Raw genomic sequence first — 14,507 nt, 5'->3', positions numbered from 1 at the left:
TCAGGTTAAGGCAACTCAGCACTCGACACTCCTCCTCGTCGTCACATTTTCCTCAAAACAGCACCGATCGACGCTGCGAAAATGGCTACTCAGCAATCTTACTATGAGCTCTACCGTGGAAGCAGGTACGCTCGACTCCGGGTAGTCGGAGCCGAGATCAGGGCTAACAAAAATGACACTTAGTCTCGGTCTGTCTCTCACCGACACTCTTGATGATCTGATCAACGAGGGTCGCATCGAACCTCAGCTTGCGATGAAGATTCTCTCCACCTTCGACAAAGTTGTCACCGAGGTGCTGGCGGACAAGGTTCGAGCCAGACTTACATTCAAGGTAAGAACAGGGTCTTTTGGATATTGGGTACCATAGAGCGCCAGGAGCTGTTGCGACATGGTCTAATCATCTGTCACTGCTCCCGTGAGACTGATTCCTTCTTGCAATATCCAGGGCCACCTCGATACATACCGATTTTGCGACGAAGTCTGGACCTTCTTGATCAAGGACGTATCCTTTAAGTTGGATAACCAGACCACAGTCACTGCCGATAAGGTGAAGATTGTGAGCTGCAACAGCAAGCGACCGGGTGAAGCATAAGTCAGATACCGGGTTGAAGAATCTTGGAATTTCCGGCGTTTGCATAAGATGGTTGTAGCGGCGTTTGGCATGTCTAACTGGGTCTTCTGTGGCGTTTGGGCATCTTTTATTCCCGTCTATGTTTTATTCCTATTTCTCCCTGTCTCATACACAAAACAGATTGTCTAGAGCATAACAGATACCCAATGTATTGAGGTTTACAGCAATGATGCAGCTTTCTCCAGTATTCCTATAAAGCAGCATAGCGGGTGACCTCATCTCTTATCAGCGCCGATCTCCAAACTTCCACATATTTTCTCCGCAACACTTCAGTCGGCGCGATCCATCGAGATCTGCCTAGTACGATATCATGCCCAGGACATTACCCTGGCTTCTTGAGAAGAAGGATGAGGCACGCGTCAAAAAAGAGTCAACGCCGCGGAAGCGCGTCAAGCGCGAGGCAGATGTAGACCCAGACCTAACGCCCAAAACACCTGCATCTCCCAGCGGAAGAGACTTTTTTAGATCATGTACGTGTCAGATTGCCATCAGGTATTTTGTGATTTATCTGGACTAACAAATGATCGCGATTTACAGCCCAGACTCCGCCTACCTCCCCCGCGCGACCGTGTCCCACCGAAGAGTACGTCACAAGTCCCCCAGCCATGTGAATCAGTCGGCCACTTACACCAATCAGATTCCTTGTGGAAGGCCTAGATGAAGATGATGCTTGGGTCATGGTCGAAGACGAATTCTATGCCATCGCGCAAACCTTCACGCAGCATCTCCATTACGCGGAGTACGTTCGCCGAAAGAAAGAAGCCAAGGAACGGAGTGCAGCAGCGATCAAAGAGATAGAAAGGCCCACAGATGGTCAAACGGCAATTCCAAAAATTCTCCAGATGCGAAAGGACGCGGAAGCATTAGACGCGCGGCAGAAAGATGGTCTTGCCCGGCTGGAGGGGCCAGTGGATGACAACCCGGAGGAGCACACAGATGAGGACGACGGTGCTTGGGCTGGGACGCATCTTCATGGTTTGATGACAAGCCCGCGAAAGTCGCGATCATTGGTCGGCGTTCATGCTGTCAAATCGTCAACCAGAGCTGCTGCGGGATTTGGACAAGCCTCTAGGCCAGACCGCGACAGCGGCCAGGTTCCCAGGTCTGAGGATGCTCTCCCAGGAGTATCTGTTCAAACGAATGATATCATTGACCTCGAGACGGCTTCGGAGGAGGACTCCGATATTGATGAAGTTGTTTACCCAACCATCATGCCACCAGTTACTACACGCCATGAAGGTACACCGAGCAGAGCTCCAGAAAGACCAACTGCACCTGCACCGCGGCAAATAAGTGAGACGCCAATGAGAACTACGCCAAAAAACCCTAATTTGCACAAAGAGAGATTAACGCCGACGCCGAAGAGCAACAGACCAGTAACGGGATTCAAGTCCAGAGTCCAAATGTTATTTGATGACCTCGATGAGCTGCCAGAGCCATCTCAGCCTAGTTCATATCTCTCTGAAAAGAAGGAAGCTTCAACCCCTGGAAATAGTGCAGCCAGGGAAACCTCTAAGACCAACAATTTGGAGTCTAAATCTCGCTATAACGACGTGCCGACTTTTTTGATGTGATTGCGAAAACCCGAACCCTCGGAGACCATATTAAATTCCTGTAGATCAGGCAGGTGATCTATCCAAAGTTGCCACCAGCTGTCCATCGTGATCAGTCGCGCCCCGCACACTCTTATCCAAGACCTGTATCTCAAGGTCTTCATTCTTATCGACCGGTGTCGACTTGAACCATCGTGTCAACTTCATGCGCGATCGGAAGCGGGACTTGACACCTCCACGCTCATCTCCCGCACCTGGGCTTGCATTTTCTCCTCGATCAATGGTTGGAGATCCGTCATCTCGATTGTCGTGCCGTTCCGAATCATTATCGATCCTCGGCGATCCTGATACATCAACATGCTGTAGCTCCTTTGTCAGAATTGGCCGCTCGCGTGGGTTATAGGGCGATATGACTGACTCCGCGTCTGAGAAGCAAGCCGGGGTTTCTTCCTTTCGGAAATCGGTTGGGGGGCCCTGAGGGAGTGACACTGTCAGTTTCTTTGATCTTTCGAACGCCATGGTAGGATGGTGCTATCAACTCACAATTTCAAGCACTCTTTCTTGGGTGATAAACGGCGCCTTCATGCACCTCCAGACCTGTCGAAAACACTCCATATTTGCGGATTGTTTGATTTTTGGCCGATCAAAGACAGTTGAAGGTCGTGTTGAATGGGTCGCGTGGTCAAGAACACTGGGCTTAATCAAAAGCCAGGTCTTCCTTTTTGGTGGAGGATCAAAGGCAACCGGCAATGCTCTGGGAAAAATCAAAATACTATATAAAAGGCAATGCGAACTGAAAGAGCGACAAAAGGCGAAACAAATAATGTGGAAAAAGACCCTTCCAAGCAGGTATTCTATGCCATTGACGCCCGTAGAATGAAGTAAAATTGAGGCCAGGCCGGGATACATATAGGAAATCCGAAAGCCGAGCCTAGTTCCAGGCAGCTCCTGCAGTATGTAAATCCATACTAAGCACGGCTTGTCAAGGACTGATTGAATTCTCCGCCGTCCTACTGACCCACTTATGCAGGTTGAACTGGGCGACAGCCGGCTGCTCCTGTGGCATGGACTGCGGGCCAAGTTGACAGGCTCGGCAGGGTTCGCTCGTGAATCCCTTTGACGAGCCTGTGACACATTCCAACTCGACTAGATTCTCCTAGCGGCACCAGCGGTTCTCCACTGGAGATCCCGGAGATCCTAGATCGTCAAACTGCCAAAGAACGTAGACCCGCTTCTCGGGGCCGAGGACCCTTTCAGCCCGTGAGGCATTCTCGCCTGCTGCTTTTTACTCCGAACCCGGCATGCAAGATTGGAGGAGGTAATGAACCGATCCTAGGCAGTAAGGCCATAACCTGTAGGGAACAAAATGCAAAACCCGTGCATCACCAGTGGAGCTACCCAGAAAAGGAAAAAGGGAGCCTGCTAGCTCGATAGGCTATACTCCATTCCTCGACCACACTCCTCCCGATTAAGGTTCGCAGGACACGTCGATCGTGACGTTTCCTAGGTACACGCATGAAAGGAACAGCCGAATGCCGGTACTTGGGCGTGCACCTTGGTTTCCTTCTGCCAATGAAATGAGACAACCCTGTACCCATATCGGATTCAACTCTTGGCTCCTTTGTTTTTCTGTACACGCTAGACTAGTCCTTTGGCACGTAATGCCAATCTTACATACAGTGCGGACGATCGCAAGCTTGTCGATCGATCCTGGATGTGTCACTGACAGGGGTCCCTGATCGAGACATCACCTATACTCCTCGAGCTATGTATCTTTATTTCGTGACAAGGCTTTAAATGCACATACTTGCTCTCTTTAATCTTCCAGACGGGCCTCGAACATTGTGTCCGTTTGGCAATTGTCCCTGTATTCGTATGGCCAGTACATAGCGTCCCAAATTACGCAGTTAAAGTGTAGACAAAAGACAATTCCCTTAGCACAAAACCTTTCCTATCCACAACATCGGCAACTATCTCCATGAGCACCAGGAGGCTTGCTTTCCATTCAGGCTTAAACTCAGTTCGAACCTAACGAAGTCCTTGCGCGTAGAAAGATTGACTGTATTTATGTTTTCCTCCCTTGCGTCGGAGCTATGCCGTGTTGAACGACTCCCCCGATCGCGGGCTTTGCCGATGACTGTACACGCAGGCACACATTCCAAGATAAGAAGAGAAGGGCAAATGAAAATCCAGAATCGGATTCGTTTTCCGCCTTAATGTATCTATTGCGTTGTCAAGTCAAGGCTGGACATTACCCATGAATCTTCGTCGAACAGGGATCAACACCAACGCCTTGTAAGGAGTACAGGATCAAACCTTTCAAATAGTCTTTAGCCACCGCCACAAAACAAATAATCGTGTCAGAGTAACAGTAGGTACTTTGTTCCTATGCTATTCAAAGTTCAACGACTTGAAATCTCGATTCCGATCTCACGGCATGTTACGGGAGATCCTCTCACGCAAGGTCCCAGATATGCTAGAATCCCATCACCCCGTGAAATCACCCGAGAAGCTGGACTACATTCTTCCCTCCATTCATCGAAAGTTCCAGGTTCTTTAGGGTTTAACGCTCTGGGATGTTTCCTTGCGGTCGATCCCATTCTTGGCTGATGATTTTCAAGGTGGGTCTGTTGGTCTTATCTGCTTTACGTTCATGCACTCTACTGTACGGACTATGTTCTGTGTGATGTAAAAGTGATGCTTTATAAGAGATCAACGTTTAATTTTGGCAAGTATTTCCAACCCTAGTGATTTCCTAATTTCAGTACTTAGGTGTATTATGTAGAATGTGAAGAATTAACATGCACCAAAGGGCTGAATGAAAACAACCCAGGCGAAGTCATTCCATTCAGCTTCTACTTCTAAATCGTCTGCTTGAACCCATTCCGGGAATCCCTCACCAGACGTGCTCCAGCCCAAGCATAGACATAATTGTGTTGGTACCAATTGACACTGTTCAGTCAGCAAAGGGTCGAGTAGATATATATCCAGGAGACTTACAATGTAGACCGGCCAGCGATCCTAGGTAGCGTCGCCCAGGAGCCACCAAGTATAATGTTATGCTTCCCGTCAAAAAAGTCGGCTATGATAATATTAGCATCTTATTGGTTGTTGCAGGGGTTGCACTTACAGGTATAGCCTGGGTATATTTCCATGGCCTCGAAGCCTTCCTGAGGCAACAACGGTGAACTGGTCCACTCCCAAACTCCACCGAACTCACCTTGTCCGGCCAGCTTGTCGCCGTTTGGAGTAACGGGAGTAGGATGCCAGTGCTTGAAGCCCACATTGCAACCTGTGAGGTCGCGAAACACGGGTGGTGTTTGTGTCTCGCTCACTGATTTGGCTCCATTGCTGGAGAGGATTAGTTGATTGCTTCATTTAAACAGGTTCCTTGACTTACTTTTGACCATTAGGCTTCTGGCCAGCAGTACCTTCTTTGAGTCGATCCGAAAATTGGTAGATACTCTTGACCTCCTCAAACGTGGGGATTCGACACTCCACCCACTTCGCGTAGTTCGCGAGCTCGTCATAAGAAGCGATAACAGGCCAGTCTTGCGCGAGTTCCAAAGGAACAGATCCCAGTACTGTGCGGACGGCAAAGTTATTCAAATACTCCTCAGTGGCACCAGGGCTGGATCGACTGGTCCCCTTAGCAATCGGATAGGCCTGCTCCGGGTCTACAGGTAACCAAGATGCAGGGATTGCTCGGGAGCGATTGGCTTGCAGATATTTCGCATATTCACCATTGGTGATAGGTTGGGCACGTGCTTCAAAAGCATGGACGTTGATTTTCATCTGAGGTTGTTCATTGTCCCACCCATACGAATCTTTGGGCACAGCATCCTTGTCCGAGTCATCCAGACCGACAATTATGGTTTGTCTGGGGATACGGAACCACTTATTCGGCTTGGCATTTCTTTTTGCGTCCCGGGCCATTTGAGTGAAGTCGGGGGTATCAATGCCAGATGGTGGTTGAGTTTTCTCACTCTGCAGTAGCATGTAGAGGAATGTCTCCAGATGCATTGCCTCATGCTCAAAACCTATCCACAGCGCCTCGCCTATAGTTCGATCCTGCAACGCTTTGCTATCTTGGAGAAGAGATCGTGCTCTACTGCGAACACGCTCTTGGTAATCCAGAATTTCGTCCAATGGAGGCCACTCATCGGGGGTTTCACTGTGTGCATGACATTGTTCCGGGTCCTCAACATCGGGGTCAACTCCACGTTCAAAGATCGTTTGGTAGTATTTGGGGTCGGTGGGCTTCCCGAGTGTTGCTCGAGTCAAATGGATATCTGTATACCACCATTATTAGCCTTGGGAATAATATTCCGACAATGATGTCGACAAACCAAAGAATGTTGGAATATGGCCCAGATAAAAGATCAACTCATTTCGAAGTTTGATAGGCTTTGACAAAAGGTCTCCACGAGGTATCATGGTTTTGGTCACAAGATCCCATGAGGTCCATAGATTTTGGAAATCTTTCAATGTTGGGATAGGCCGACTAGCGTACTGCGAAGGCTGAGTCGGGATGTCGAGGGCCGCAGGCGAGAGAAGATGAATATCTGAAGATTGTCACTGTCAGTACATGGGAAGCAAAATGATGAGATATTAGCTGTTTTCACGCACGATAGTTGTCCTCGGTATTTCCATATTCCATCTGAGGGATCAAGCCTGCGCTGCGGCAGAGTTCATCCCTCTCATCTCGACTATATTTGTAAGCTTCTTCGAATTTGAGCTTCTCTCCTTTCCGAATTGTTATGTCTTTAATCACAACATCGACTTTGGGGGAATAAAATGCTTGATGACACCCATTTTCGGTGTCATAGCCAGTCACCACCTCCCAATCGACAGGCCGGAAAGCTTCGAAGCCCAGTACAGTGTTCGCATGTGCCAGTCCGTTCTCATAAAACGCTCGGGTGACACCTTGCGAGTCATTGTAAGCACTGTAAACCCTCTCTGGGTCTTTACAGGCATCTACTCCGATCAAAAGAAAATCTGACGGACCGAGGAGCTTCGAAAAACCACCGAGAAAATCTGCTGCTTCGGACCGGCTAAAGTTTCCAATGGAAGATCCCATCGAAAGCACAACAGTTGGCCTAGTGCGGTTTTCTGGGTTCTTCAGCCAGTCTTGAGCGTCATCATAGGTTCCGTGAAGCCCATGAAATCCAACATATTCAAAGCTCTTCGGGGAGATCTCGGAGAATGTCCGTTGTAGCTCGGTCAGTGACAGGTCCAAGGCGTAATAATCTACCCGCTTTTGCATTCGCTCGCATTCGCGGAGGAGAATCTCTATCTTTCTCAGATTCCTGCAGTGAGGTGTTAGAGCTTGACGATACGACCAACTCCAAGGCCGTCTGGGAGGCGTAAGGAAAACCTACCCACTACCAAGCTCTACCAATTGTGCATTTTCCGGAATCCGCTCCACCATTCTCTTTGCATGTGTTGTCAGGAGTTCAATCTCGGCATTGGTGAGATAATATTCGTCCAAGTAAGTGATCTTCTCGAACAGCTTGAGCCCTTTGGTGTCATAGAGCAGGAGAGTGGGAAAAGAGGGCTGTTTTCCCTCGGGTGGGCTCAAATTTTTGTAAAGCTCATCAACGAGGGAAAAGTCCATGTCATCTTGGTGGATGTTGACAATGTCAACACCGTCACCATTCGGCTGTGTTGAAGGGGACATTTTTGGCTCGGAATGTACGAGAAGAGACCCAAGGGGACGGGAAACACAGGGAAGTAAAAAAATGAAAAGATCAAAGGGGGGGGGGGAAGAGGGGGGGTAGCTCGGAATTTAAATCCAGAGCTATGCGAAGCTCTGGGGCTTTTCAGGAACATAAACTAGCATTTGAGTAAGCCGAGCTACCATTGAACAAGGATCGTAGAGCCAAGTCTATGACAAATCACCACAACAGAGGAAAGTACGTTTCGGATGCGAAGCTTCAGTAGCCAGTCATGGTTGATCGTGCCACATTGTATTGGAAGAAAACAAGGCAGAGGAATGGAAATGAAAGCCGCAATTAACAGCAGATGCAAACCTCTATACAGGGTTGATGACCGGCATCGACGCAAGATTGGCTGCTCAGACCCGGTTTTGATCCATACTCCTTGTATGACATGTTTGCATTGGGCACCCCGCAAGTCTAGAGCACCCACTCCAGCCAATCACGAGACAGCACAGTGTATCAGATGAAATGACTCAGCCCGGTCCTTCCGCACAACGTTGCAAATGCTGTTTGCATCCCACCTCATGCCGGTGGGATGTGGGGCCAGCCACTAGATGTTGAGGTCATAGCGTGGATTTGCTCTGTTTGTCTATTTTGTCTGATTACAGTTTCAGGTTCCAAGGTTCTTTGCGATGAACGCATTTCTTAGTAATTGATGTCTCGGGTGTCTCCACAAAGACACAAAGCCCATTGTTCGCCCTGGAATATGAAATTGGGTCACCATAGACAACCTTTATGACCATCTCGAACAATAAACATCTTAGAACAATGACCTGTCGAAGCTTTGTACTTGAGTATATATAGTTCGGTGACCCCTCCCGAAAAGACACCGGTGACTTACTCGTCTGCTACTACCCAGAGCAATTAATCGTTTCCAATTTCAAGACGGCAATAGTTTCTCTTCTAAAACTAACATGAATATCTTTAAGATGGCTTCCAGGTTCGGTATTCGACCACCTGCAATTCGACGACAGCGCAAGAACAAACTATCCACTAATCCCAAGAATGAAGAATTTAGTCCTTACGTTAAGATCAAGCAACTGACAACTCAGATCTCCAACCTTGAACAAAACCTGCAACATTCAATGCATACAGTAGACTCACTCAAGGCCCAACTGGCAGAGTACGACGTCCTTTTGGCACATGCCCAGTGTCGCGTTGCTGAACCTACACCTCCAGCATTCCAGGATGAGACCCAAGCTCTCAGTCACACTAGTTGTGTCATGAGCCCTAAGATGAAATCCACCCGTGTATGGTTTGATGATCTCTGGCTCTGCAATGCCTCTGAGAACACACCACTCCAGGAAGCAGAGGCATATTGGAAAAATGGAACCCCGCAATGCGCGCTGGAGATCGTTACCCAAGCGATCGATTCAAATCCCTTTCTGTCTCCATCGGAGGAATTCCGTTGCCGAATATTTGCGGCCGCGGTCTTCCACTCCACGGGACAGTTTGAAGAGTCTAACCGTCGTCTAGGTATTGTGCTGAAGACGATCGCAAGATACACCCATCTTGACGAGCCGCGACCGGGAGATCTTATAAGTATTGCTCATTACATCCAAGGAAGAAACCTAATGGAGTTGGGAGAGTTCACTGATGCTTACTATTCACTTTCGCGGGCTCTCGGCACGCCTGGATATCATACCAAGGCGCGTGACTATCAAAAGAATGCTGTCATTGAGTTTACTCGACAGGTGGCTATGGGGGATAACGCGTCCATCTCTTCTTCTTTACGTCCCATTGTGAGTCGCACTGAATGTATTTCTGATGAATACCTGTCGTAAGTTCGCTGATACACTTTCCTTAATTTAGGTAGTAGCTCTATTGACTCAATGGTTAAAACTAACCCGACTTACTGTCAATTACTTTTCACTTGCCAGGTAAAGAATTCATATACTGTAGATGAAGTTTGATTAGAAGAATATAATACCGGAGGCATCTAGGCTATGTTTTCTCAATAGAGGTCAGAAAAAAGAAAAAGTGTACCTTTGTTTCTTCATCTAGTTCAATGAAAAATGACAGTGAGAGTTGACAGTCATCGATGGGTGTACCAAACCACGCTAGTCTACATTGGGTCGCCCCATCCAGCGCGTCTTTTCACATCATTGTCTTCCCGTTCCCTTCAGATACAGACGTGATTTCACTCTTGAGAAAATGACCGCCGAAAAAATCCCCGCTAAGATATTCCCAGTCAAAACCTTCATTTCCGACATACCGGATAATCTAATTCCGCAGTCCTTCACATCTTCCGAAAATGGCCCTGCTAGCGGACGCTTGGTCATTGTAGGCGATGTACATGGAATGAGAAAGTCCTTAGAGGCACTCCTAGACAAAGTCGGCTTCGACAAACAGAAAGGAGATCATCTCATACTAGTCGGCGACTTGGTCAATAAAGGGCCCGATAGTCCTGGTGTTGTTGATCTGGCTATTAAGCTCGGGGCCAGCGCAGTGCGAGGCAACCACGAAAATGCAGTTCTTAATGCAGCTGCGCAGATAAGCGCTACTGGAGATAGCCTGCATCATTCCGGAGGCTTAACTGGTAGACCGGAGGCACCTGAGGACCCCGAAGCCGATACTGTCCGAGATTCCGAGGTTTCTGACAAATGTGCATCCGCCACAGCTGGCATAAGCAAGAAACCTAGCCCTGCAACCACAAATACTGCATTGGCACTTTCGAGGCCTCAGCTCGACTGGCTTGCTGCTTTGCCTTTGATATTGCGTGTCAAAGTACCTCAAAACCTAACATCTTGTTTTGGTGACCTTTTAGTTATGGTACATGCGGGTCTCGCTCCAAACATCCCACTTGAGGACCAGGACCCACATGCTTTATTACATATGCGGAGCGTCGCTCGCACACCGGGTGTCGAAGAAAGATTTATACCGTCTGAGACTGCTGGAGAAGAAAGCTGGATTACGGAGTGGGACCAGTGGCAGGATAAGCTAGCGTCAAAGACTACGGTTATCTTCGGGCATGATGCAAAACGTCGTTTGCAGCTGGGCCGATATGCGATCGGGTTGGATTCAGGGTGTTTATACGGCAATAAATTAAGCGCGGTTGTAATTGGATCTATTAATGGCGAAGTTGGGAAGCAGATTGTTCAAGTCGAATGTGTTGATACACCTGTGGCTCCAAAAGCATCCGTGACAGAGGACGTCAAGGCAGGTGCTGAATAATCGTCATACTTGGAGAGTAACCCAGAGTACCTCGCGAACACAAGATGAGAGCTCATCAATCACTGCTCACTCAAGTTCATCAAGAGCTTATAAATATGATTTTGCCCAGTCAACAACCACATCTGCTGGCTTCCTTGTTGGGGTCCTCGCTCAAGATTAAAGATAATATCTTCCGGGGTGTTGATCTTGCCCAGCAAGATTCCAGAATAGGGATCAATGACATCCACTCCGCCCAATACTGCAACAAGAATATATCCATCCCGGGTGACTTGTAACCCATCCGGCCATCCACTCTCCGTCTGGTGGATGAGTCGCGCATTGCTAAGGATCGAGCCTTTCACATCAAAAGCCCAGACATTTCGCAAGCTAGCAGGATGAAATCCTAACGGCCTACCGGCAGTGGAGTTCGAGTCAGCGACATAGAGTGTGGACCCGTCGTTTGAGAATGCAAGTCCATTCGGTGTCGTAACGACCGAGTTGGAGACCGCCACTAGCGCTTTTGTTTTCGTGTTGAAAAAATAATTCCGTTTGGTAGTTCAGGGACCTGAACATTGGGGAAGCCTTGATACCATCCATATGGTGGGTCTGTGAACCAGATGTTCGAGTTCGAGTCAAAGATCAGATCGTTGGGACTGTTGAAATGTCGACCGCGGAAGTTGTTAAGAATTGGTGTCGCGGTGCCGTCAAGTGGGTTGAGAGAATAAATTCCTCGAACTGGTCCTCCGTTTGTAGTTAGATAGATACGGCCCTTGTGATATCTCGCTCCGTTCACGTTTGCCAGCGGTGGCGTTGTCTCAACTTTGCGTGCCTTTGTTGACATGGTCAGCTTTATCATGTTCAAGTAACGAGATCGTCAGATTCACCTCATGGGTGTCCACATTAAGTGCTCAAAGCCATCCTGTGACACTTGTATCGGTATAGAAGAGCTCATTTGTTTCCGGGAAATAGGCAGGCGCCTCATGGACATGCGGAAATTCTCCCTCGAACGACTGGATTTTCTCGAGCTTTGCCTGCTGTCCAATGATGTTGAAAAAAGAGTAGTCCCATGCAATAAAGTCTTCGGACTTGATATGTGTCATAACATCTTGGAAATCAGACTGGTCTGACCGAATATCATAGAACGGTGTTTCTGAAACTGTTTAGTTCGAAGTCCTTCTCAAATAGAAGATGAACTTACTGATGCCACTAGCCTCCCATTCACCGGGGATGACGGCAAGATTGTCTTTCACAAATGAGACCGAAACATTCTCAAATGTCGGTGGAATGTTGTTTAGAAATTCGTTATCGCTTGGTAGTATGTTTGTATTGACATGCAGACTGGCGGGTTGTTGGGATAGACCAAGGAAGCTCAGATAGGAGAAGGCATTTTCGTAGAAAGACGGTAACAGCGAGTTACCGAGATCCATGGTACTGTTCTTCTCTTTATATAAGCGTATGTCTCGATATGAAGTTATGAATTTTCTCAGAGAAAAGTCGGACCAAGTCCGAACTCCCTAAATCTTGCACCGAACCCCGCGCACAAAGCCTTAAAGGGCCCACCCACAAAAGCAGCGATCGTCTCCACTATTCCCATGAATTATGGGATACAGGAATGCACGATCCGAGTCTCCTTTCCTCACGAGAGGATGCCTCTATGGTATGGGAAAATTGCCATCTGGACTTACAATAGCCTGTGATCGAGAAAGCCGCTGGTGGTATTACAGGCATCTTCAAGTACCTATATATTGTTTGTTGATCTGCGAGGCTAGTAATTATCTAAGATGCGATTTTTAAGGAAGCCAGTCTCCACAGAATCATAAATGCAATCATCAATTAGAGAACAAATAAACAAAGGCGGTTGGATCAAGGCCAGGCGAAAATACGCATCATGAAGGTAATCACCTGGACATACAATTTGATAACGAAGATGTGACTTCTATTCCCGCAATGGTTTAGCATGGACAGTAACGTGGGACTTATTGATTGCCACCGCGTGATCCAACCACTCCATACTCTTCGCATCAGTCTGGTGAAGCGATAGATCGAAATCTGCGAAGAAAGTCGCGAGGATTATGTAAATCTCCATGTAAGCAAGACTGTCACAGAGAGATCAGCTCAGCACCCTCGATTATGTAGTCATCAGATGTGAAACAAATAACACCACTTACTTGATCCCAAGGCACGCACGTGGACCTTTGGAAAACGTAACATTCCAGCGCTCAAGCTCTTTACCCTTATCGCCCAACCATCGCTCAGGCTTGAATTTCTCTGGTTCAGGAAATAGTTCTTCATTGTCATGGATAATTCGAGTACTCATAGATACGATTGTTTATATCTCATTAGCAAGTCAGGAAGCTTTATCACAGCACAATATCACTTACACCTCCTGGGATATGCTCTCCCTGTACATTGGTCCCCTGCGGAGGGACTACTCTGGGCAAAATTCCCGGGATAGCACATGATAAGCGTAAGCTTTCTTTTATGACACAGGTCTGCCGAGGTTTGTTAGTGGGACAAAGGAAATGGCGAGTAAGGCATTCCTACCAAGTATGGAAGCGATTGAAGATTCTTGCAATCTAGGCGGCCGTCATCGTGACGAGGAATTTCGCTGAGCTCAGTTTTCAGTTTTGATAAGACATCCTCATGAGTCAGAATGTAGTAGGTTGCACAGGCCATGGAGTAAGCGGTAGTATCGCTGCCAGCGATAAGAAACAAAAACGCCTCGTCTACCAGCTCGGTCATGTCAGGCACCTTGTAGTTCTTTTGATCATTAGACTCAAGAAGCAAGTCAAACACAGTGTCTCTACCATCCTCTGTTTGAAGTATACCCTTCTCATGACGAGCCTGACCATGTTCACCCATTTCTCGCATTGCTAAAACAAACAAAATTAGACCAGAGATACACACGCGGATTGCGAGACTTACGTTTCGGAAGCTAAGGTATCCTGGGGATAGCTTCTCAGCGTACTTCTCGGGTAAATTGAGGGCGATCTGTTGAAGGATTGGAAGATGCTTCGTGAGCCACAGGTTCTTGGTGAAAGCATCGACACTGGCCAAGAAAGGTAGGTAGATATCATATCTATCCTGGGATGTAAGATCTTGAGTTTGTCCAAATACAGCCATAGAAATGATATCAACCTAGTATATCTTTGAGAATCATACTCTCCGGGCTTGGAATGGGGCGAGCTTTTGACATACTGTAATACATCGAAATAATTTCTGAATATCCGTACATTTACCTTCTTGATATCGCTTTCGATGTATATTGGCAGCTTGTTCCACAGTATCCTGCACTATAGGCATGACTTTATCCAATGACTGCTTTGAAAAAAGAGTACTGACAATTGTCCTCCGCACTCGGTATTTGTGCGGATCAAGGATCGACACTAACGATTCGGAGACTCCCAGGTTGGCATAGAAATATGGGGCTTTCATAAAATCCGTCTGCTG

General features: G+C 47.6%; 9 protein-coding genes across 9 annotated transcripts; 4 read left to right on the top strand and 5 right to left on the bottom strand.

Moving 5' to 3' along the window:
- Positions 1 to 81: 81 nt before the first annotated feature.
- On the top strand, positions 82 to 592 carry N7484_009705 (transcription initiation factor IIA subunit gamma; the record flags this gene model as incomplete). Its single annotated transcript, XM_057120092.1, has 3 exons — positions 82 to 125; positions 184 to 331; positions 446 to 592. The coding sequence occupies 3 exons, from the start codon at positions 82 to 84 to the stop codon at positions 590 to 592; spliced, it is 339 nt and encodes a 112-aa protein (XP_056969647.1).
- Positions 593 to 941: 349 nt separating this feature from the next.
- On the top strand, positions 942 to 2,205 carry N7484_009704 (uncharacterized protein; the record flags this gene model as incomplete). The annotated part of the gene is made up of 3 exons (XM_057120091.1): positions 942 to 1,101; positions 1,169 to 1,214; positions 1,269 to 2,205. The coding sequence occupies 3 exons, from the start codon at positions 942 to 944 to the stop codon at positions 2,203 to 2,205; spliced, it is 1,143 nt and encodes a 380-aa protein (XP_056969646.1).
- Positions 2,206 to 2,250: 45 nt separating this feature from the next.
- Positions 2,251 to 2,799, bottom strand: N7484_009703 (uncharacterized protein; the record flags this gene model as incomplete). The annotated part of the gene is made up of 2 exons (XM_057120090.1): positions 2,251 to 2,658; positions 2,728 to 2,799. 2 exons carry the CDS (start codon positions 2,797 to 2,799, stop codon positions 2,251 to 2,253), a joined length of 480 nt encoding a protein of 159 aa, XP_056969645.1.
- Positions 2,800 to 5,045: 2,246 nt separating this feature from the next.
- On the bottom strand, positions 5,046 to 7,864 carry N7484_009702 (DUF323 domain protein; the record flags this gene model as incomplete). The annotated part of the gene is made up of 7 exons (XM_057120089.1): positions 5,046 to 5,136; positions 5,185 to 5,266; positions 5,315 to 5,535; positions 5,585 to 6,476; positions 6,534 to 6,749; positions 6,814 to 7,493; positions 7,566 to 7,864. The coding sequence occupies 7 exons, from the start codon at positions 7,862 to 7,864 to the stop codon at positions 5,046 to 5,048; spliced, it is 2,481 nt and encodes an 826-aa protein (XP_056969644.1).
- Positions 7,865 to 8,833: 969 nt separating this feature from the next.
- On the top strand, positions 8,834 to 9,688 carry N7484_009701 (uncharacterized protein; the record flags this gene model as incomplete). The annotated part of the gene is made up of 1 exon (XM_057120088.1): positions 8,834 to 9,688. One exon carries the CDS (start codon positions 8,834 to 8,836, stop codon positions 9,686 to 9,688), a length of 855 nt encoding a protein of 284 aa, XP_056969643.1.
- Positions 9,689 to 10,058: 370 nt separating this feature from the next.
- N7484_009700 (metallophosphoesterase family protein) lies at positions 10,059 to 11,078 on the top strand (the record flags this gene model as incomplete). Its single annotated transcript, XM_057120087.1, has 1 exon — positions 10,059 to 11,078. One exon carries the CDS (start codon positions 10,059 to 10,061, stop codon positions 11,076 to 11,078), a length of 1,020 nt encoding a protein of 339 aa, XP_056969642.1.
- Positions 11,079 to 11,965: 887 nt separating this feature from the next.
- On the bottom strand, positions 11,966 to 12,484 carry N7484_009699 (uncharacterized protein; the record flags this gene model as incomplete). Its single annotated transcript, XM_057120086.1, has 2 exons — positions 11,966 to 12,207; positions 12,256 to 12,484. The coding sequence occupies 2 exons, from the start codon at positions 12,482 to 12,484 to the stop codon at positions 11,966 to 11,968; spliced, it is 471 nt and encodes a 156-aa protein (XP_056969641.1).
- A 509-nt stretch (positions 12,485 to 12,993) lies between these two features.
- On the bottom strand, positions 12,994 to 13,374 carry N7484_009698 (cytochrome P450; the record flags this gene model as incomplete). The annotated part of the gene is made up of 2 exons (XM_057120085.1): positions 12,994 to 13,153; positions 13,226 to 13,374. The coding sequence occupies 2 exons, from the start codon at positions 13,372 to 13,374 to the stop codon at positions 12,994 to 12,996; spliced, it is 309 nt and encodes a 102-aa protein (XP_056969640.1).
- A 188-nt stretch (positions 13,375 to 13,562) lies between these two features.
- On the bottom strand, positions 13,563 to 14,180 carry N7484_009697 (cytochrome P450; the record flags this gene model as incomplete). Its single annotated transcript, XM_057120084.1, has 1 exon — positions 13,563 to 14,180. One exon carries the CDS (start codon positions 14,178 to 14,180, stop codon positions 13,563 to 13,565), a length of 618 nt encoding a protein of 205 aa, XP_056969639.1.
- Between the last annotated feature and the right edge of the window lie 327 nt (positions 14,181 to 14,507).

The sequence above is a fragment of the Penicillium longicatenatum genome, assembly GCF_028827895.1.
Source record: "Penicillium longicatenatum strain IBT 33135 chromosome Unknown contig_6_segment0_segment0, whole genome shotgun sequence".
Classification (NCBI taxonomy): Eukaryota; Fungi; Ascomycota; class Eurotiomycetes; order Eurotiales; family Aspergillaceae; genus Penicillium; species Penicillium longicatenatum.
Note: the sequence above shows the minus strand (reverse complement) of the source record. Positions and strands in the feature narration are given on the sequence as shown.